Raw genomic sequence first — 22,553 nt, forward strand, 5'->3', positions numbered from 1 at the left:
ATTCTACTCATGTAAAAACACGTTGTGATTCCCAGACCACCCGTGGGCCAGATGGAGAAGGCGATTGGGCCGCATCCGGCCCCCGGGCCTCAGTTTGCCTACCCCTGGCATAAGCCATCATAGCTAGTGAACTGGAGAAGAGAAGCCTCAAAGACAGCGTCCAGTTTATTGGTCCAGCTTTCCTGCCGTGGGCCCTAGTCCTCTTGAATCCGTTCTTCTCATTGTGCAGATGAGGGCCTGAGGCTGAGAGCCACAGCTACACGCTCCATGTCTGAAAAGGGCTGGGCTTGAACTTGAGTCTCTCCAGCCCAATTCCTCCCCACCTTCTTCCAGAGGCTCCTGGAGGTCCTGGCCACAGAGCTGCTGGGATTTTCCTGGGGCTTGGGGGAGGTTTGCCAAGGCTGTGACTCACTCCCCTCAACACCTTGGCATTAACTTAACAGCCTCTTTGAAGCCAATGCTCCTTCTTCCTTTCCCCCTCCAGGACCAGAGCAGGGGTGGGGAACATTTTTGGCTCCGTGGACCAGATCCTTATCAGGATCCAGCACGTGGATCCAGCACATGTTTACCAGGCTTGGGGCATGTGGCCCCCTCCTCACCACCCGCTCCCTTTCCCTTCGCTGGAGTGCACCATCATTTGCCTTTCTCCTGGGCCCGATGGCAAGGGGGGCAGAAGCCACCAATTCATGCACACCTGTTTGGTAGAGAGCACCCTTGGATTAGCAGGGCTTCCTTTAAGCATGCACAGGATCAAGCGATCAATGTCCAGACAGAGATCTTGTCCCCTTTCCATTCTGAGACCACAAAGAGATCTTGCCCGGAGGGGAAGGGAGAAGCAGTAGGAGGAGCTGGGGAAGATGCCACTCTCCAGCCACCAGTGGTGTCTCCCTCCCACAGCTGCCACCAAAAGGGCTTCTTGTCCTGAGGGGAGAAGGGGCAGATGAAGCCCCCCCCCTCCCCGCAAGTGTCCTTCTCATTGTGCATTCATTGTGGTTTATGCTCACAGTACAATTGTACCATACCATACGCACCAAAAACAGTTTGGGGGGCAGTTGTACTACTTCAGCTGCAAGCTGTGCATCTCCCATAATTGCTGGCTAAACCCTCTAACTTTTTGTACTGCAAATGTTCTGGTTCTGGGTTTACTTCTGAGTATGCACAGGATTGTACTGTCTACACTCTGCTAACCTCTTGGTTAGATTACTGCAATGCATTATACATGATGCTGCCTCTGAAGACGGTTCAGAAATTCAGTGGCCAAGTTGCTCATTGGGGCAAGACAGTCTGAGCATGTTACACCGATCCTGGCCTGGCTGCACTGGCTGCCATTTAGTTTCCACACCCAATTCAACATGCTGGTTTTGACCTATAAAGCCTTAAGTGGCTCAAGGACTTCCTCTCCCCATCTGAACCAACCCGGACCCTGCAATTATCCTCTGAGGCCCTTCATGTGCCCCGTCCACAAAATATTTGTCCAGAGGGTGACAACATGAGAAAAGGCCTCTTCTGACGTGGCTCCCCATTTGTGAAATGTTCTCCACATCTCCACAGGGGGGCTCAACTGGCAGCCTCACTAGGTTTAGACACCAAGCAAAACACACACACATTGCCTGTGATCCTCAGATAAAGGTATAGAAATGCAGTAGCAACAATAACAATAATGAAACAAAGCCCTCAGAACAACTAATAGGGTTGCACCAAGTAGTTTTTGAAATCCTCAAAGAATCTTCAAGCTCTTCTTCAGGTATGGACATTCAAAGCAACCCTTCAAAAGGAAACTCAATAATATGATGCCACGTTGGCACTTTGAACATTGATACCTGAGGGAGCGCCCAGGAAAGCTCATGCCATAAAAGTTTCTTCCCATTGTCAAGGTGCTACAAGGCTATTTGTTGCTTTTGATGCAGCGGACTAACACAGCTGCCCTTCCTCCAGAAGTTGCTCAAGTTACTGTCTCACTTTCCTGCTATGCCTTCCTGTTAGACTTTAACTCGTTTCTGGGGGTGTTGCCTCAGTCCACCACACAAATCTAATGCAAAGGCTGTGCTTGCTTCAAAAGCCCCTGATACATCTTAATCTAGTTCAGAATCTACAAGGAATCATAGAATCATAGAGTTGGAAGAGACCACAAGGGCCATCGAGTCCAACCCCCTGCCAAGCAGGAAACACCATCAGAGCACTCCTGACATATGGTTGTCAAGCCTCTGCTTAAAGACCTCCAAAGAAGGAGACTCCACCACACTCCTTGGCAGCAAATTCCACTGTCAAACAGCTCTTACTGTCAGGAAGTTCTTCCTAATGTTTAGGTGGAATCTTTTTTCTTGTAGTTTGGATCCATTGCTCCGTGTCCGCTTCTCTGGAGCAGCAGAAAACAACCTTTCTCCCTCCTCTATGTGACATCCTTTCATATATTTGAACATGACTATCATATCACCCCTTAACCTCCTCTTCTCCAGGCTAAACATGCCCAGCTCCCTTAGCCATTCCTCATAAGGCATCGTTCCCAGGCCTTTGACCATTTTGGTTGCCCTCCTCTGGACACGTCCCAGTTTGTCAGTGTCCTTCTTGAACTGTGGTGCCCAGAACTGGACACAGTAGTCCAGGTGAGGTCTGACCAGAGCAGAATACAGTGGCACTATTACTTCCCTTGATCTAGATGCTATACTCCTATTGATGCAGCCCAGAATTGCATTGGCTTTTTTAGCTGCCGCGTCACACTGTTGGCTCATGTCAAGTTTGTGGTCAACCAAGACTCCTAGATCCTTTTCACATGTACTGCTCTCAAGCCAGGTGTCACCCATCTTGTATTTGTGCCTCTCATTTTTTTTGCCCAAGTGCAATACTTTACATTTCTCCCTGTTAAAATTCATCTTGTTTGTTTTGGCCCAGTTCTAACCTGTCAAGGTCGTTTTGAAGTGTGATCCTGTCCTCTGGGGTGTTAGCCACCCCTCCCAGTTTGGTGTCATCTGCAAATTTCATCAGGATGCCCTTGAGTCCATCATCCAAGTCGTTGATAAAGATGTTGAATAAGACCGGGCCCAAGACAGAACCCTGTGGCACCCCACTAGTCACTCTTCTCCAGGATGAAGAGGAACCATTGATGAGCACCCTTTGGGTTCAGTCAGTCAGCCAGTTACAAATCCACTGAGTGGTAGCATAGTCAAGACCGCATTTTACCAGCTTCTTTACAAGAATATCATGGGGCACCTTGTCAAATGCCTTGCTGAAATCAAGGTAGGCCACATCCACTGCGTTCCCTTCATGTACCAGGGTTGTAATTCTGTCAAAAAACGAGATCAGGTTAGTCTGACATGACTTATTTTTCAGAAATCCATGCTGACTATTGGTGATCACAGCATTCCTTTGTAGGTGCTCACAGACTGTTTGCTTAATAATCTGCTCCAGAATCTTCCCTGGTATTATGTCAGACTGACTGGGCGGTAATTATTTGGGTCCTCTCTTTTCCCCTTTTTGAAAATAGGGACAACATTTGCCCTCCTCCAGTCTGCCGGGACTTCGCCTGTTCTCCAGGAATTCTCAAAGATGACTGCCAGTGGTTCTGAGATCACATCTGCCAGTTCTTTTAATACTCTTGGATGCAGTTCATCTGGCCCTGGAGACTTGAATACATCTAAACTAGCCAAGTATTCTTGTACTATCTCCTTAGTTATTCTGGGCTGTGTTTCCTCTGCTGAATCATTTGCTCCAAATTCTTCAGGTCGGGCATTGTTTTCTTTATCGGAGAAGACTGAGGCAAAGAAGACATTGAGGAGTTCAGCCCTTTCTGTGTCCCCTGTTTGCATTTCACCATCTTCTCCTCTGAGTGACCCCACTGTTTCTTTGTTCTTCCTTTTGCTACGAACATACCCATAAAAGCCTTTTTTGTTGCTTTTAACCTCTCTAGCAAGCCTGAGTTCATTCTGTGCTTTAGCTTTTCTGACTTTGTGTCTACACGTGCTGGCTATTTGTTTGAATTCCTCTTTGGTGGTTTCCCCCCTTTTCCATTTTTTGTACACATCCTTTTTTAATCTTAACTCAGTTAAAAGTTCTTTAGATAGCCACCCTGGCTTCTTTAGGCACCTTCCATGTTTCCGTCTCATTGGTATTGCCTGAAGTTGTGCTTTTACTATCTCCCTCTTAACAAACTCCCAGCCATCATGAACTCCCTTTCCTTTTAGTATTACTGTCCATGGGATCTCACCCAGCACTTCCCTAAGTTTTATGAAGTCGGCTTTCCTAAAGTCAAGAAATTGAGTCCTAGTATGCTTGGCTGCTCCTTTCCGCTGTATAGTAAACTTCAGAAGAGCATGATCACTCGCGCCTAATGATCCTTCCACTTCTACCCCACTACCCAGGTCATCAACATTGGTTAGGACCAGATCTAAAACGGCTGTTCCTTTTGTTGCTTCTCCCACTTTCTGGACAATGAAGTTGTCTGCAAGGCCAGTGAGGAATCTGTTTGACCTTATGCTCTTGGCTGAGTTTGACATCCAGCAAATATCCGGGTAATTGAAGTCCCCCATTACTACTATCTCCCTTCCTTTTGCATGCTTGGCCATCTGTTCCAGGAAGGCATCATCTATGTCCTCCCTTTGGCTTGGGGATCTATAGTAAACTCCCACAATGAGGTCCCTGTTATTCTTCTCTCCCTTAATTTTGACCCAAATGCTCTCACTTTGGCTTTGAGGTTCTAAATCTTGGATCTCTTCACAGGTATACACATCCCTGACATATAACGCCACTCCTCCTCCTTTCTTGTCTGGTCTGTTTCTCTGAAATAGATTGTATCCCTCCAATATTGTTCCCCTGTGAGGGTCATCTGTCCAACCCCCTGCAACGCAGGAATCTTTTCCCCAACGTGGGGCTTGAGACAGGACTTGCCCTCACAGAAGCCATTCTGGTTCCACTTTAGCAAGGCATGTTCTTCTCCACGTTTGGTAATTCTGTTGATAATAAGTTTATTATCATTTTCCTGGAACAGATGTTAATAGCCTGTAATTTTCTGGATATCCTCTGGATCCAATTTTAAAACCTGGCATTCCATTGGTGACTACAATTTTTAAGTACAGAGGCTGATCTAGAGACAAGGTACATGTTATCTTTAGATGATTATTTTCAGCTTGCGCAGCAGAATGTCCTACTGGACTGGCCCTCTGTATTTTCATTCCTTATACAAGAAGGATCTTCCTGAGACCTTTGGAGTCACTGTTTCAAACCAACAGGAGCCCTGAGTTAAAATCCAACAGAGGTGACTGGTCTTCTTGCGCAGGAGGTCACTGGTTTTTGGCTGCAAATGACTTTTTGGGGGGTGCAGATTTCTTAGGAATTTGCAGAGGTGGCCTGGTTGTTGGCTCACCTTCCCTTCTCCTTTTTTTCTTTTTAAAAGCCCAGTCATGTTCACTCCCCAAGGCTTTCCACATGGTCCAGAGAATGGCTGGAAACATGCTGCCAAGTGAGAGCGGTGTGTGTGCCCTGCATCCCCTTCAGCCAGCCCTCAGGCGCAGTGCAGGATGCTGCCCCACCGATGAGGATGAAGAAGTCAAGATTCCATTTGCCAGCCCAGCCATCTAGTCATAGGGCGCATGCCCCTCTTGCCCTCCTCCCCAGGGTCGGCCTTGCCAACAGGGCTCTTAATAAATTAGTCGGCGGGTACGGAAGCTGATCCAAGGCAACTTGGTGGTCAGAGGAAGGTGCCGAGTGGCCAGAAGGCACACCAGGATTCTGGCATCCACAACCTGACCCTAAAGCATGTTGACCAAGCAAGGTGGATGCCGTACATTCAACATGGAGAGAACTGTGTCACCTTTGTCACAGTAATTGAGGAAGATGTTAAATAATTACCATTCATTAGTAGAGTCAGTCATGAAGGGAAAGAGATTCCAATGCGGGTAACCAAGAGTTCATGTCAGGTGATATTTAGCCTTTTAAAAATGAACCTGGACTTGATAGAAATTGCTTCTGAGATCCTCCTAGCCCTCCGTGGAGCTGTGCCTGGGGGGGGGGTCAGCAACCCACCCAGTGCCCACATTGGCAAAGAAGACTGGATTCCCAGAACCACATCCAAGCAGACCCCGCTGGCTCAGCAAAAAAGGGCCCTGAGCCAAATCCTGTTTCATAACTCCCCATTAAATACCAGGTGTGAGATAAATGTGACAAGAACAGGCAGAGTGCCTGAAAATAACCTCAGCTCATATCTCATCAATCTTTTTTGACAGCAAGTAACTTGGGAGATGAATTCCTCATCCACAAATCAATAAAACCACCTACACTCTCTTCTGGAAAGGGAGGTTACCTGGCAGAGAAAGGGGCTGGAAGTCTTGCCAGAAAAGGGTGAGGGTGAGACTAGGTGCTGGGCAGGAGCCACTGTGCAAGTGACACCAAAAAGAATGGGAGTTGTGCAAAAGCATGGCAGGTGGATGCAGAAGCCCAGACCCAGAGTTCATGGGACCCCTGAAGCCCCCCTGGAGCTCCTGGGGAAGCAGGGGCTTCTTTGCTCTGCGCGCCCACTCTGTCCTGATGCCATTCTCCTCAGAGCTGGAGTGAGGCCCAAGCATGACAGCACCTATGTGCACACTAGGGATGGGACTGTCTGTGGAGTCATCATCTTGCTTTGAGGGAGGGCTGCCTCTGAGCAGCCTGCATGGCCCCTCAGCTGTTGAACCCCACAGCCTATCAGTGATGCACAACAATATCGTCTCAGAAACACAGGGAGATAAGATCTCCTGAAAGCGTTTGCAGCAAGAGGCCCTTGCGCAACATCTGGGCAGATGCAATAAACATCTGTATTTATATCGCCACATGTGGGAAAACATGCTGCTCCTGGAACCACCCCAACTCTCAGGTGAGCAGGTGAGGGCCTGCCTCTCCTCCTCAGCCTTGGGAGCAGCATGGCAGACAGCCAAGTCTTGGTTCTGTGTGTGTGACTGTGACGGTGATGCAGCTTGTACTTGCAAGGGCCTAGGGAAGGCTGGGGGGATATTTGCAGGCCTTTCTGCTTATGCCTTCATAACACCAATAACAATAATAATAATAATAATAATAATAATAATAATAATTTTTTATTTGTACCTTACCTATCTGGCTGGGTTTCCCCAGCCAATCTGGGCAGCTTCCACAAAGACCAAAAATACACTAAGGTGTCACACATTAAAAACTTCCCTGAACAGGGCTGCCTTAAGATGTCTTCTGAATGTCAGATAGTTTATCTCATTTTACCAGAAGGCCCTTGGTGCTGGACCTCAGCGTCCGGGCAGAACGATGGGGGTGGAGACACTCCTTCAGGTCTACTGGGCCTTTGAGGCCGTTTAGGGCTTTCAAGGTCTGCACCAACACTTTGAATTGTGCTCGGAAACGTCCTGGGAGCCAATGTAGGTCTTTCAGGAGCAGCTGCATCCTCCCAGTCAACTCAGAATTCACCAGGAATGGGGGAAAGGTGGCGGTAGCTCTAGGTTGAATAAGTCACACGACTGCTGGTTTTCTAACAAAAATATGTAACTTATAACCTTCTATACCCAAGGACTGGAAAGTAGCCAATTTTTAAAAGGGGATGCAGGGTGGATTATGGAAATTACAGGCCAGTTAGCTTAATGTCTGTCCCTGGAAAACTAGTGGAAAGCATGGTTAAAGATAAGATAAACATATAGAAGAACCATTAGCTGGCTGCAGCCACACACAGAACGTGCAACATCTGGAAAGTGTCACCTCATCATGGGAGTAATCCTGAGCTGCCTGTTTCTCCTTCCACCTTCAGCTCCTAATATGAAGCACCTTCACAAATTTGAAGCACCTTTTTGGCAAACTCTAAAATGCCCACCCCAGAGGCAGAGACTCACTGGCAACATTTCAGCTCCAGTTTGGTGCTTTGAATTCAGTCTAGAAAATGCTGAAAGGTCCCAAAGACAGAAGCAAAACATGGCATGTAAGAAATACCATATTTTTCACTCTATAAGACGCACCAGACCACAAGACGCACCTAGTTTTTGGAGGAGGAAAACAAGAAAAAAAATATTCTGAACCTCAGAAGCCAGAACAGCAAGAGGGATCGCTGCGCAGTGAAAGCAGCAATCCCTCTTGCTGTTCTGGCTTCTGGGATAGCTGCGCAGCCTGCATTCGCCCCATAAGACGCACACACATTTCCCCTGACTTTTTAGGAGGGAAAAAGGGAGTCTTATAGAGCAAAAAATACGGTACTTTCCGGGCCTGGATGCTGCATGACCCGGCCGGTGGAGGTGTGTGTCAGCTCTTCTGCCAGCTACAAACACCAAGCATGGAGTGTGGTGGCAAGGAGTTCTGCTAACATACGTTTGATGCTGATGACTTTCTCAGTGCCATGCCAGGAAAGAGGAAGAGGGAAATCTGCTTCCAGGCAAATGTGTTTATGACTGGGATGTGCTCCCTCCTAAATAATCTGCATCTCATTATCCGAAGCTTGGCAGAACACTGTTTGCCTGGAGAGAACGCCCTCTTTCCCTGGAGTGTAAAACCCTCCCCTGCACTCTGGCTGCAGCACATGAGCTGCCTTATCACCACTGCCATCATCACCTCCTCACGTGAGACCATAATTAGACCTTTTACCTCTGGGCAGGCTCCTGCGAATTTGTAGCTCTGCAGCATTTAATCTGCAATCAAACCAGGAAGCTGAAGGAAGTCCGGGTGCAAGACCTGTTAGTCAGCCGCTGGGTCTGAGCTGGATTGCCCAAAGCGCCTGCCCTTCAGGAGCTCTCTGGCGAAGCAGCTGGATCACAATGAGCCATGACTGAGTGCCCGGCTATTTAGAACACATGACAGGACACCTAGAGTGGCTGCCTAGATCCCAGCTGTGCCTCACTTCCCCACCAGGCCTTCTTCTCTCAGGTGCTCTTGGGGAGGATCTCAGCTGGACACAACCAGCAGCCAGCCGGTTACCCCTGGACCGCTTTGGACAAGCACCCAGAGAGGTGAGTGCTTTGGGTTGGGGCTGTTCCCTTTGCCCTCGCACTGTAGTTGGGCAGAGGAGGTCTGTCCATGCCCAGGAGGGCACGGGGGAAAAGGCTCGTTCCTCCAGCCTCATCTGAACCTCCTTCTGGGCCCCCTTCTGGCTTCAGATCCCTAAGGAACTTGCTCTCATAGAATTGTGGAGTTGGAAGGGACTGCCAAGGGTCATCTAGTCCAACCCGCTGAAATGCAGGAATCACAGCTGGAGAGTTCCTGGCAAATGGCCACCCAACCTCTGTTTAAAATCCTCCAATGAAGGAGAGTCCACTGCTTCTCAAACATGGCTCAAAAGCAGAGGGGTTTGGTCATAGCTTGCAGGTGGAGGTGTTGTGTAATGTGACTCCTCCTCCGTTCGGCCCTTGGCCCTTGCTGGTGCTAGTTCACTCCTAAGCAGCCCCTGCAGCAGGAGGGGTCCAAATGGCTCTCCCTGCACTGGTTCTCTGTGAAGGCCAGGGATGGGGGAGGCTGGCCGCTGGGGCTGCTGGGAGTTGGAGTCCCATGGTCGCATAGTCACTTTGGTGGGACACCTGTCAATGGCCTTGAGCAGTGCTTTTTTCTAGGGGGACGCATGGGTACATTTTGTGAATCTAAGTTTGGCCTCATTGAGGGGCAGTATTTCAATATGAGTAGGAAATTGAGAGTACCCCTAAACATTTTTTAAAGAAAAAAAGGACTGGCCTTGAGACATATGTAAAAAGCAGTTTGCACATAATTATAAACATGCACACAAGTCTGGCCCACCTCGTGACCTGTGGTAATTCTGTTAATCCTCTAGCACCCACATCCTGTTCCTTGAATACAAAAACGGTTCGGTGTACTCTGTGTATCTTTATATCTCGTCTTCTCTGCTGATAAACAGACCTAATTATTATTCTCTTCCTCTTCCTTTTGACACACTAGGAAAGCATTTATCTTATCTTGTTTGCTGCTTTACCCCAATGGTGCCTTTGCATTTTTACTTCCATGAGCAACATTTTCTTTGGAGCCCTTAGCTGTGTTCCCTGCATTGCAGGGGGTGGGACTAGACGGCCTGTTGGGTCCCTTCCAATCATACCATTCTATGGTCTTCATGCGCTTCTCTTTCATAGAACTGTAGCATTGGAAGGGATCCTGGGGGTCATCTATTCAAACTCCTGCAATGGTGGCTTCCCTCAATGGGGAGACTGGTTGGCCATTGTGGAATACAGGATGTGCTGACCTAGGTGGGTCACCCCCCCCCCTTGGACTGATCCAGCTGTAACCAGGTTCTTATGAGGAGGCTCTTGGCATGGGATGGCCTGCGCTGCTCACCTGACCTCTCTCCAGCTGAGCCACTGCTGCATCTTGGGATGGAGGGACGAGGATGGCGCAGTGCAAATGCTTCAGCAAGATTGGCTCTGCTGGCACATTTGCACCTCTCCCCTCCCCCTCTCCATTCCAGAATCCAACAGCCACTCAGCTGGCAGCCCCACCAATGTGGTATGTCAATGAAAAAGTGCTGTCATTACACCAGCTCATGAATGTGAAAAAAGAGCGGATGTTCTGACCTCCGCCCACCAGGTGTGCTTGCTCTCGAAGGCACTCAGCAGGCCTGCCTGTGCCTTGGAATTGTGGTAATTAGGATGATTAGGAGAATTCTAATGACAAGGATGTTGACGTTGTTGTGCTCGTGGCGTCCAAATTGCTTTGCTCACTCAAACCCACAACCTGGTCAAACGGGTCCTTGTTGTTTCTGCGGCACAGCACAGAAGGGATCTGAACCCAGGTCCACCAGCATTGCCCACTCTCTTGGGGTGCCCCACGGGAGGCTTATATGGGGGGAGGGGGAAAGAGACACCTAGAGGGAGGTAGCGTTTCACCCTACATCAAGGCCCCCTAACTCGCCCTCAAAAACTCCAGGCAGCTGGTGCGTCTGGAGCAGGGTGGTCCCAGGGCAGGTTTGCTGCGCAGCCTCCAAGGAGCGGCCTCAGATCCAGGCTCTTGGTCCCTCTAGCTCAGCGCTGTCCACCTTTCTCTTTTCATTGACTGCATTTCTGTGCCACCTCTTTCTCCCAGGTGGCACACGTGGTTCTCTCCCCGCCCCCCCCCACACACTGTTAATCCCCCACAACAACCCTGTCTGGTAGGTTAGGCTGGGAGCAGCGTTGGACTTTGGGCTCTCAAATTTCAGCAGCGTCATTCGTGATGCCATCATCTGATGCCCCTGAGGCTCTGCGCCCACTGCAGCCGAAGCGGCACGCACTCCCCTAAATCTGCCTCTGCTGAGAGGTGGTGACTGGCCCACGCTCGCCCTGGGAGCCTTGTGGCCGAGTGGGGACTAGAACTCCAGTAAGGTCAAGGTTAATAATAGCAATAATCCTCTTCAACCAGGCCTTGGAAGTATTCCCCTTCAGTTTAAGGACTTTTAACTGTTATATTGTTAATATAATAAATAGAATATAATTAATACAATGAAACAATAGGAGGGGCGGTGGGTGCAAAGGGGGGTCCAGTAGAACCGGGGTAGATGGGGGGGGACGTGGCAGTGGTCCCTGGAGAGGGGAAACGCCCTCTCCTGAAAAAGACATTTAGGCTGCTTGGTTGGAAGAGCAGAGGGGGTTATAGGAGCTGCCCCGATGTGGGGCAGGTGGGGTGGCGGCAGGCCCTTTGCCCCTGGGCCGGGGAAGGGGCCTTGGGGGCCGGGGCCCCTCCTTCCCTGCCGCGCTCCTCCGTTCTCTCGCCCGGGCAACGGGAAGGAGGCGGGCGGGCGGGCGGGCGGGCGCCTCTGCCCCGGGTGGCGCCCGCAGAGCCCAGGCGCCCGAGGCGGTAAGCTCGGTGGGGATTTCCCTGGGGGCTCCTCTTCCCCCCTGGATCCAGGGGGCTGTCGGGGCGGCCAGGAGAATGATCCCGGGCGGCGGGCACAGGATCCCCCTTCCTCCCCTCTCTGCCCGCCCGTCCTCGCGCCCTGCGGGTGCCAACTGCTGGGCTCGCCCTCAACCGCCACGAACTGCCCGGGATGCTTGGACGGGACGAGCCGGAGCGTCTCTTCCAAGCTGCCCGAGGGAGGCTGGCTAACCATGAACTCGCCCACCAGCCAGCGCCGCCCCCAGTCGCCGAGGCGGGTCCGGGAGGGGGCGGGCGGCTGTCCTCACCTGCCGGGGCCAGAGGCGAGGCGCGCCCCGAGGGAGGGAGGCGGCCGGGCGCGCTGACTGCTCCGCTTCGGGACGCGCGAGGCGGCTGGGTGGAGAGGCGGGCGAGGCACCTGCGGGAAGGAGCGGGGGACCCGCTTTCCGGGGAGGGGGCAGCTATCCCGTCTGCCCGAGGCGGGGTGAGTGTGGAGTCTGTACAGCAGCAGCACCTTCAGCCCAGCCTCCCCACCCCACCCCACGTGGGCACCTTCTCCCCCTGGGACGCCCCCTCTTTGCATCTGCTTCAAAGAGCATTTATTTAGCCCCAGAAACCGGAGAGCCTTCTCTGCGAGGCGCACCCGCAGAGCGACGCTTGGAACAACGAGATCAGGCGCTTGGGGCTTGACATGCTCTTCGCCCTTCCGGCATTTTATCTATTCTGATATTTCCCCCTCAATGTTGTTGTGTTCCAACTGCCAAAAAAGAGCTGATGTTGAGAAGGCGTTTTTCAAATGTAGGGTTGAAAAAAGGGTGGCTGAGCACGAACAGGAGGGCCAGGTTGGGCCAGGAGGAACAGGAGGCCAGCACCTCCTCCAGTTCTGCCCTGCTCAAAGTCCTAGTTGGACCCTCTCCCCTCAAAAAACTACTCCATCCTCACTCTGCTCCCTTTGGAGTTCAGGAAGGAGGCAGAATCTAACTGCCAGACCACATCACTGAGCCCAGGACCCCCCTCCTTTAACCAGAGTAGCCTCTCACTTTTACCACTTCTCTTCCACAGGATCCGGCCCCCCAGAGCCAAGAGGCCTGGTGACCCAGAGGCCAGCCACCCAGGATCCATTTGGGGCCCGGAGCAGCCCCCGTCAGAAGGCCCTGTTGCAGCCCTAGGATGGGTCTGCGAGAGTCGCCCTACTCCAACTGTGTCCTGGCGGCCATGGACTCTGTGCTGCGGCACATCCTCTTCCCCAGCTATTGGCTGGTGAACCAGCTGCTGGCCTTGCAGCAGACCACCCAGGAAAAGCAAGAACACCAGCACGGGCTGCCCTATGCCCTGGAGGCGGCCGGCAAGGGGATCGTCTTGGTGCCCCTGCTGCTCCTCTCTGCCCCTTTCTCGCTGCTGGCCTTCCTGCTGTGGCTGCCCCTGCAGGCCGCCCGCCGCCCCTTTGCCTACCAACACACGCCGAGCCAGACCCCGCCAGACCCGTGGGTGCTCCCCGGCCCGGCAAAGACCTTCAGTGTGGTCAGCGGCAACCTCTGCCTGCTTCCCGTTGGCTTGGCCAAGTTCAGCAACCTGTCACGGACGCAGTGGCGTGCCAAGCACATCGGCCATGCGCTGGCGCGGGCGGCCTCCGGCTCCCCACCATCTCACGAGCCAGGCCCCCGGGGGGACTTCCAGATTGGCTTCAGCCCCTCGGGCGTGCGGAAGTATGGGTCCATGGAGGCCAGCCCCCCACGGTCCGGCCAGGGCTCCCCTCAGCTCAGCGGGGATGTGATACTTGAGGTGCCCCTCGAAGAGGAAGGAGCGGCTGCCGGGGAGATCACGACCCACTTCCCCCCCTACGCGGACGTTGTGTGCCTGCAGGAGGTCTTTGACCGGCAGGCCTCGGGGCAGGTGCGCCATTTCCTCGCCCCCTGCTATGAGCACATCATCTACGACGTGGGCACCCTCGGGGTGGTGGGCTGCTCGGCCTTGAAGCTCCTGAACAGCGGGCTCTTCCTGGCCAGCCGCTACCCAGTCCTGGCCGTGCAGTACCACTGCTACCCCAACGGCACTGGCGAGGACGCCTTCAGCGCCAAAGGGCTGCTCTGTGTGCAGGTGAGAGGCGGGGAGGGGGGAGGCTCCTTGGCTTGCTTGCTTGTTTATTTACAACAATATTTCCATACCGCTATGTCATAGAAATATATCATAAACATAAAAACAAGTTGAATGCAAAAGAATTAAAAACAAACATCATCAGACCATTGTGGGGGATGTTCTCTCAACTGCCTACATAGGCCTGGCGGAATAGAAAATTTTTCGGCAGGTATTTAAAAGTTGAAACAGAAGGTGCCTGCTGAATCTCTAGTGGCAGGGAGTTCCACAGGACTGGGCCCATGACACTAAAGGCTCAGTATCTTCTTGTCAAACAACAACTCCCCCAATGACGCTGCAGATGATCTCAGTAACCAAGCTGGGATATGAGGGTTCAGACAGGACCCTAGTTGTTCAGGGATTTGTAAATTAATACCATAAGCTTGATTTCTGGGGTTGGACTAGATGACCCTTGGGGGTTCCTTCCCACTCTACACTAGACAGACCTACATTTGGCTTCTGAAAAGGCAGCCCCCCATGTTGCTCTCTTGTGGGGTGTTTCTGTGACCGAAGCAGGGAAGCCCTCCGCCTGCCTGCCTGCCTCTTCTCCCCTCTCTCCTCAAAGCAGGACTCCTGCTTCTCGTTTATGGGACCCACAACTAATGCTGAACCCTAGCAATGCCCCCCTCAAAGTCGCTGGCACACAAGGAAATGACATGGGAGGGGCCATTTCACTTCCGGAGGGCTGAACTGGGTGCTGAAGGGCTGCTGCTGCTGCTGCCCCCAGGCAGTCCTGGGAGGACTCGGCAGCATTGAGGGTGCTGTTGCGTTGGCAGGAGTCCTGGCAAAGGAAGGTTGGCAGTGCTGTGCCCTTGCTGCTGCTCCTGTACTTCCCGTGCCAGCAGGGACGTGGCTGGATTAGGTGCAGCCACCTCCAAAGAGAGCTTGTCACTTTGCTGCCATTTTCTGATCAGCATGGGACCCCAGAACCGGGAGGGGGGCGAGGGAGCAAAGAGATTGTCTGGGGAGCAGCCCTCCCTCCCACGCTCCCTTGGATCCGCTGCCGGGCTTCTCTCTGTGCATTTAAAGCACATGGCTTCCCGCAGAGAATTCCGGGAACTGGTTTACCCCCTCAGAGAGCTACAGTTCTCAGCACCCTTAACAGATTACGGCTGTGAAGCCATACACTTCAAACATACGTTGTGCGTACAGCCGAAGATTAGAGAGTCCTTGAGCGTGGGTAGGGGTGCTTTCTCTTGCAGCTGGGCAACCACAATGAGGTCTCCTGATTTCATGGCAAGCCTCCTCCCTGCCTGGAAATGGAGGCGCACTGCTGGGGCCCAGCAGCAGATTGGGTCTCCTAGCCGAGCACCAAGAACTGGTCTCATCCCACACCCCGCCTCACACCCGAAAGACCCATTCCAGGGAAAAAATTCTCCACTGGTCCGAGGATTTCCTAGCCCTGCCCTCCACATGCCTCCCTGCCCGAAATCAAAATCACTCTTGTTTGTCCAAGATTTGCACTTTCTCCAGCCCTTGGCAAACATTAACTGGAAGACCAAGCTGAACCTGATCAGAAAGTTGCTCCAGTGTGCGAGTGTAAGTGTGCGGGTGCACGCTTGCAGGTGTGGAAGTTGCAAAAGTGGTTCTGTTTCCTGCCTTTGGGGTTCCCTTACAGCAGCCCCAGAGTTAGCAAAAGGCGCATTTGAGTGAGGGTCCTCAGAAGCATGGCAGGGGGCGGGGGACGATGACGACAACTGCCTGTGCCTTCTGCAGATTCTGCCCTCGTTTAGAGGCGGGAGTTGTTTTCCAGGAGGTCTGTAAGGGGGTCTCCTGGGGGCTGGAGAATGGACCAAGATTGTCTCGGGGCTGCTTGCTGGAATCTCTTTTCTCCCTGGAGTGCCTCCCCTTAGAAGGTTTCCCTTGGTGATGCTTGACCTGCCATGTTTCCTGTGTGTTTCAGGTGCAACTGGGAGCTTCCCAAGGGCAAAGGATTGTGGGGTACCTGAACTGCACCCACATGCACGCTCCAGAAGGTAAGTGAAGGACGGGGAGAGGGTGTCTTCTTCTCCCTCTCTCACATGACACTATATATAACATACCTTGTGGACATCCAACGAAGCTGCATGTTGGAAGACAATTTGAGCATCTCACACTGATCCGGCTCCGACTGCACTGGCTACCCATTAATTTCCGGGCCCAATTCAAAGTGCTGGTTTTGACCTATAAAGCCTTAAACAGCTCAGGACCGCAATAACTCAAGGACCGCCTCTTTCCATATGAACCTACCCAGACCTTGAGATCATCTTCTGAGGCCCTCCTTTGTGTGCCCCCTCCTTGAGAGGTTCGGAGGGTGGCAACACAGAAACAGGGCCTTCTCTGCAGTGGCTCCCCGTCTGTGATGTGCTCTCCCCAGGGAAGTTTTCCTAGCACCTTCATTATATATCTTTAGGCGCCTGGCAAAAACGTTCCTCTTTAACCAGGCTTTTGGTTGATTTGATTGACATCCTATGCCCTTTTAAAATGTGTTGGGGGTTATTGGGTGGTTGTTGTTTTTATTTTGATTATGTACTTTTTGAATTTTATATTCTGGTTTTATCCTGTGAACTGCCTTGAGACCTGCGGGTGTAGGGCGGTATATAAATTAAATTAATAATTATAATTATAATAATTCAGGATGGATAAAAGAAAGTCCTCCTTCATGCAGAGCAGAGTTCAACTATGGCACTCGCTTCCCCAGGAGGCAGCAAGAGCCACCAACGTGGACCATAGGCCTGACCCAGCAGGCTCTCAGGGTCTTGTGTGCTTACCCCACCCGGTCTCTCCCCTGGCCGCCTCCTCCTCCTGCCCTCTCCCCACATCCCGGCAGGAGAGGGAGGGTCCCTCGCTCAGGCCTCTCCCCACCTCCCCCCTGCTTGCTGTGCCCTCTTGGGCTGAGGCCTCCTCCCACTTTCTCCCAGCTGACAGCCAGGTCCGGTTCGACCAGCTGACTTTGAGTCTGCTTTGGGCCCAGCAATTCCAGGATGCAAATGCTCAGCCTGGGGACATTGTGGCCTTCGACATCTACTGTGGGGACCTCAACTTTGACAACTGCTCAACAGGTACGCAGGTGGGGTTCCTGGAGGGGGCTGGCAAGGGGGGGGTGTCTGAGGATTCCCCCTCACCTGCCGTCCTCCCTCCCTGCTCCTTTCTCCACAGGAGATGCGTTGGAGCAAGTGCATGAGATCTTCAACGTCTACACAGATCCGTGCCGCATCGGACCCCGGAAGGACAAGCCTTGGGCTGTCGGTGGGTCTCTGCCCCCACACAGCATGCCTGCCCCACCTTGGCCTTGCCTCTGCTTCTAGACCTTCCTGCACTCTGCCCTGTGGCGCAAGGATGGGTTTTTCTCTCTGGTCTCTACTGTTGGGCAGAGGACAGGTGCTTCCGCGGGGGGGGGGGGGCAGGTAGAGGGGCATCATGGCAAGTCAGATGGGGGTGGGCTGTGCTGCTGGCCTGACTGCAGAAAGACCACCTCTTCTCTTCCCAACTCTCCAGCTAGCCTTGGAGGGCAGCCCCCCAAGCATGAACAGGTGGGGGAAGAGTGCCAAAGTGCCACACCTTGAACTGACAACTGTCCCTCCCCCCCACAGGCACCCTGATGAATTACCTGAAGATCTATAGCAAGGCTGTGTCGACCCCAAAGCGCATGCAGAGGTGAGGGGCTGAATTGGGATGGGCGGTTCCTTCCATGGCAGGATTTCTGGACTTGCCAGAGATGGGGGTGGCGGCTGATTTCTTCCTTTGCTGGGGTGTGGGCAGTGGCAAAATTGACAGGATAAAATTTGGGTTTTGTGCGGGGGGGGGGGGGGACTTTGCACATGGTCTTTTCCATGTTGAGCTGGGAGCAGTGTGTGGGGGGGGAAGCCCTCCTCTGAAGAAGAGCAAGGTGCTGGGTGGGATTTTCTGGGGCCGTTTGCAGTGAACCATCAGCATGAGGTGTCCCAATGCGGGACCCCACAGGAGGGGCTGCCCTGAGACCCACAGCCCCTTCCTGCTGGACACGTCTTTCTGTTGCCTCTCAGAACCCTCACAGAGCCCAAGGGGCGGCGGAAGTACCTGGCCGGCCCCATCACGGAGAACGGGACCCCCGACCCCTCGGTGACCTCGAGCGAGGGGCGGCGCATTGACTACATCCTTTACCGGGAACACCTCAACCCCCTGGAGCTGAAAACGGTGAGTTGGGGGGTGCCAGGCAGAGGCCGCAAGTGCGCAGTGCCCTGTGGGGGGGGGGCCTTAAATGCTCTCTTGCTCATGAACTGAGGAGGTGGGTGTTGCAGGGGTGCCCAAGGGGCTCCCACCTCCACTCGCTCTCCTCCCTGCCCTCATGGTCCCTCTCCGCCCCCCCCCCCTTGCTTCCAGGCTGTGGAGAAGTTCTTCTTCATCACTCGCCTGGCCACCTTCTCAGACCACCTGCCGGTGGGCCTGCAGCTTCGCCTGACAACACAGCCGGAAGTGTGAACTCTTCCCATGCCAAGCCAGGGAGGCGTCTGTGAGCCAGAAGACACACACCCTCCTCACAGCTCAGCAGCAGCAGCAGGATCAGGCCCTGGGCCCAGCTTGAGTGGCGAGGCGGAGCTGTGCTTCTGTACGGGGCAGGGTTTCCTGGGGCAGAGGAGGCCTCAGGCCAAGCTGGAGGTGTGGGAAGGGGCTGCACTGGCAGGCCCCTTTGTGGGCGAGGCACCCCCTCCACCTGCCAATCTGAGAACGACCTTCAGGAACCCCAGTTGCTGCCCCAGGGCCAAAGGGCAGGCCTGCAACGGCCATCACCCACACACCCCCAGCACTTGCAAGCTATCAAGGGTTTTACCAAACTGAGGCTTAAAAACAAATGTCCTGCATGGCGTGATTGTGACTCGTCCCTCTAAGGCCCTGTGGAGCGTGGAATTGGAGGGGTGACCCTCATTTGTCAACTCAAGGTGCCCCCCCAAGCGTGAGGGATGGTGCCTGGGGGGTGGCAGCACCACTTAGCTTGGCGGAAATAGGGGAGCACGGCTGGCGTGGCTACCCTCTGGGACTGCCATGATGGCCCTCGCCTGCTTCAGGGCTGAAGTTTCCCCACCCCAAATGCTTGTGTTTTCACCCAACAGTTTGTGAAATGCAGAAGGACTTCTTAGCCCCTCTGTGCCGAAGGTGAGTGCCTACCTGCTCACCTTCATACCTTTCAATAAACCTCTGCTCGTTTTTGTGCAAGATCTGTGGCTTTGGAGTGGCATCTGGCCAGAGTCCCAGCAGCTCGCGTTCTTGAGATCCGTGGAGCCCTGAGGCTGGGCTGCACTCACTGCCATCCCAAATAAGCGCAGTTCCCTTTGACGTCCGCTCTGAGCACTGCAGGTTTAACTGTTTGTAAAAAAGCAGGTTAAGACAGCTTCTGCTGAGATTGTTCTGACTGCTGCCAAGATGGCCGGCCTGCCCTGCGTTCCCATCTTGAGCAGAGCTGCCCCAGAGGCTGCACATGGTCATGTGAAAGGAGACTTGTGCGTCTCATGGCGCAAGCAGGGCAGGAGACCCTTGGCTGGAGGCTCCTCTGCCTTCTCTGCCATGGATTCCTGCATTGCAGGGGGCTAGACGGAGCACCCTGGAGTATCCTTCCGCTCTACACTGCTATCATTCTTAGGAGGAAGCGGTCTGTCTACTTCCTGACAAGTCTGGCCCTTTGGTCTTGCTGAGGGAGGGGAGCCAGCTTCAAGTTTCTGGGAGGTCCATTTTGGGCACAGGGTACCACTGAGCCCCTCGTCCCATCTCCTCCCACTTTCTTCCCCAAAACCACCCTCTTCCTCCTCCACGCTGGGCCCTGTCCCTTCCCCTCTGCTTCTTTACTTTCTCGAATATTTCTGTCGTTTCTCCCGCCACCCCTTTTTCACTCGCTGTCTGGCCTTGCCTTCCTGCCTCCGCCATGTCTGCCTGGCATCACCTTCTCTGCCACTTTGATACTCCTCTCGGTGCCTCTTGCCCCACTCCTGATGCCAACTTGCCCAAAATCAAAATGTACCAGGATTTCTGGAGAAGGTCCGTCACCTGCCGCAGAGGCCTCCCTAGGAGTTGGGTATGGTGTCCCCCGCCAGGAGTGCCGGTGGGGGGAGGAGGGGATGCAGAAACCCCACTGCTGCTTGGCACCTCTGGGCTGCTGGCTCCTGGAAGGCGGACTGGGGAGGGAGAGCTGGGGGGGGGTGCAGCATTTTGCCCTCTCACAAGCATCTCTCAGGAGATGTGTATGCATCGTGGGACTGAGCACACAACATTTGGGGATGTCCTCCTCAGACCTTTCAGGTTTCCCCCATGGAATCATTGCAGGCAGAGAGAAAAACTTGCCTGGGTAGGTTTTCCTTCGGCTCAAACTCCTGGTGTGAAACTGTCTTGGTTGGTGGTCAGCTTCCTTTCATATAAGAGCTCCCATAACATCCTGAGGAATCTTCTGCAAAAAGGATGGCTGGAGGGCTTTGTTCTGAGCAGACAGGTGCGGGATTGCAGTGTGAGCTACCTGCCAAACAGGTAGTTGCTGAACCCCAGGAGCAGGGCATCACCAACAGACTAGAGTAGGTACAAAAGAGAGAAAAGTTCCACGAAGCACTTGTAAGCAAAAGGGAAAGGGGATAAAAAGGATGAGCAAATAGCAGCCCTGACAGTGCTGATATCAACCGTTTTCAGGACCCCCAGGTACATTTGCAAACCAGAGCAAAATGTGGGCACCCCCTGCCAGGTGGGCACTGATCTCAGGCTGGGCAGAATTCTGAGTGGCTTCAGCAAGAAGCCTTCTGAGCCTGAGCCTTGTGTGGGAGAGGCAGCTGCTGCAGCCTAACTAACTCCCAGCCCAGGCTGTCAGGGGCTGCTATGAGAAGCAGTTCCCCACAGCGACAGAGCAGCAGAGCCCCAGGTCTCTGCTCTGGAATGCCCCAGGGAAGACAGCGCAGTCACAGCTGAAAAACTTCATGCACCCTTTGAAGTGCCAGGAGGACGGAAATCCTGTTTGCCATCAATCGGCGTTTGCAGAAGGAGACCAATCTCCTGTGACAACAGAGGAAACCCGGGGATTTTTAACTTTCTCTGGGTTGACTCTTCTTATTCGCTTAGAACTGAGAAGCCCCTGCACAGGGTTTTGTACTGTTGTTTCTGGTTATCTTATGAATACTGCAGGAGTAATTATATTCCAATTATTTCATCACTAAATAATTAAATAACAGTTTAGTCACTGAATAATTAAGACAGCGAACTTAATACAGAGTGGGCCCTTCCATTGGGCGATGTTTGAATAAACTCAGGTTCTCACACACTGAAGAAACATATTTCCCTAATGAAAAGGGTTTTGTAGTTTTCAAAGTCTTGCCATTTTACAATTTAATTTTTAAAGGCCACTGAGCCGTTTTCATTCTGCATCAGTGCTGTGATTACACTCCTGTGCACCCGGTCAGAAGATCGGCCTTCCTTCTGAGTAGGCTTGAGAGGATTTGCTTATTAAATTGAGTTGCAGTTTAATTAAATTTAATTTAATTTAGTTGAGGTGTCCCAAAGGGTCTTGCCTCGTCCTGCAGGGGAGCCTGGCCAGGGGATCCGCAGGCATCTTGCCCTGTCTGGGCTGTTGGCCGGGACCAACCAGGAGCCCCCTAGTGCCAAACTTGGATGGGAAGCTGGCCACCCAATCTCTGGCTGAGCCACCATTTCCAAGGCAGAGAACAGGGCCACCCACTGCACTTGGCAAGATGAGGACTGTGGACTGTCAGGAGGAGGCGTCTTGTTCCGGAAGCTTCCTCCATGCCTTTCCCTTTCTCCTAATAATAATTATAGTAATAATTTATTATTTATACGCCACCCATATGGCTGGGTTTCCCCAGCCACTCTGGGCGGCTTCCAACAAAACACTAAAATACAATAACCTATTAAACATTAAAAGCTTCCCTAACCAGGGCTGCCTTCAGATGTCTTCTAAAAGTCTGGTAGTTGTTGTTTTCTTTGACATCTGGTGGGAGGCCGTTCCACAGGGCGGGTGCCACCACCAAGAAGGCCCTCTGCCTAGTTCCCTGTAACTTGGCTTCTCATAGCGAGGGAACCACCAGAAGACCCTCGGAGCTTGACCTCCATGTCCGGGCAGAACGATGGGGGTGGAGACGCTCCTTCAGATACCCTAGGCTTGCGGATAGCAGCCTGTTCTGGGGGCTGGGGTCGGGGGAAGCTTTTTTTTCTTTATTTCCCCCCCAAAAAACTAGGTGCGCCCTATGGGCCGGTGTGCCCTATAGGGCAAAAAATATGGTATACTGGACCGAGGCTATTTAGGGCTTTAAAGGTCAGCACCAACACTTTGAATTGTGCTCGGAAACGAACTGGGAGCCAGTGTAGGTTTTTCAAGACCGGTGTTATATGGTCTTGGCAGCCGCTCCCAGTCACCAGTCTAGCTGCCACATTTTTATCAACTGCTGCCTCTCTCCTACCACTTCCATCCCTCCTCCTCCTCCTGCACAGCCAGTCCTGCTCCAGGTTTGCAGCCAGGGAGCTGGGTCTTCAGGGTGGGCAGGAGGACTGTTAACGGAGAAATCCGAGGGCTCCCTTGGACAAAAAACAAGGACACCAGCCAGGAATCCCAGAGCAAAACAGCAGCCAGTCGGCTTGGTCTTGATTGAAGACTGTCGTGATGAGACTCCCACCTGCCTCAAGGTGGAACAAGATGGAAGCCC

The 22,553-nt window shown here is 52.9% G+C and overlaps 1 protein-coding gene across 3 annotated transcripts; it reads left to right on the forward strand.

Annotated features, from left to right (window-relative positions):
- Window positions 1-8,473: 8,473 nt before the first annotated feature.
- Window positions 8,474-19,080, forward strand: LOC309349269 (sphingomyelin phosphodiesterase 5-like). 3 transcript variants are annotated; one of them, XM_081875047.1, is made up of 9 exons: window positions 8,474-8,936; window positions 11,161-11,285; window positions 12,838-13,872; window positions 15,812-15,884; window positions 16,809-16,949; window positions 17,047-17,136; window positions 17,481-17,544; window positions 17,913-18,063; window positions 18,250-19,080. In XM_081875047.1, exons 3-9 carry the CDS (start codon window positions 12,946-12,948, stop codon window positions 18,346-18,348), a joined length of 1,545 nt encoding a protein of 514 aa, XP_081731173.1. In that variant the 5' UTR covers window positions 8,474-8,936; window positions 11,161-11,285; window positions 12,838-12,945; the 3' UTR covers window positions 18,349-19,080. The 3 variants fall into 3 exon arrangements, with proteins under 3 accessions (XP_081731173.1, XP_081731172.1, XP_081731174.1); XM_081875046.1 differs by lacking the exon at window positions 11,161-11,285; XM_081875048.1 differs by lacking the exons at window positions 8,474-8,936; window positions 11,161-11,285 and adding an exon at window positions 11,676-11,757.
- Window positions 19,081-22,553: the final 3,473 nt, after the last annotated feature.

This window comes from Podarcis erhardii (assembly GCF_964252035.2).
Source record: "Podarcis erhardii genome assembly, chromosome: 8".
Classification (NCBI taxonomy): domain Eukaryota; kingdom Metazoa; phylum Chordata; class Lepidosauria; order Squamata; family Lacertidae; genus Podarcis; species Podarcis erhardii.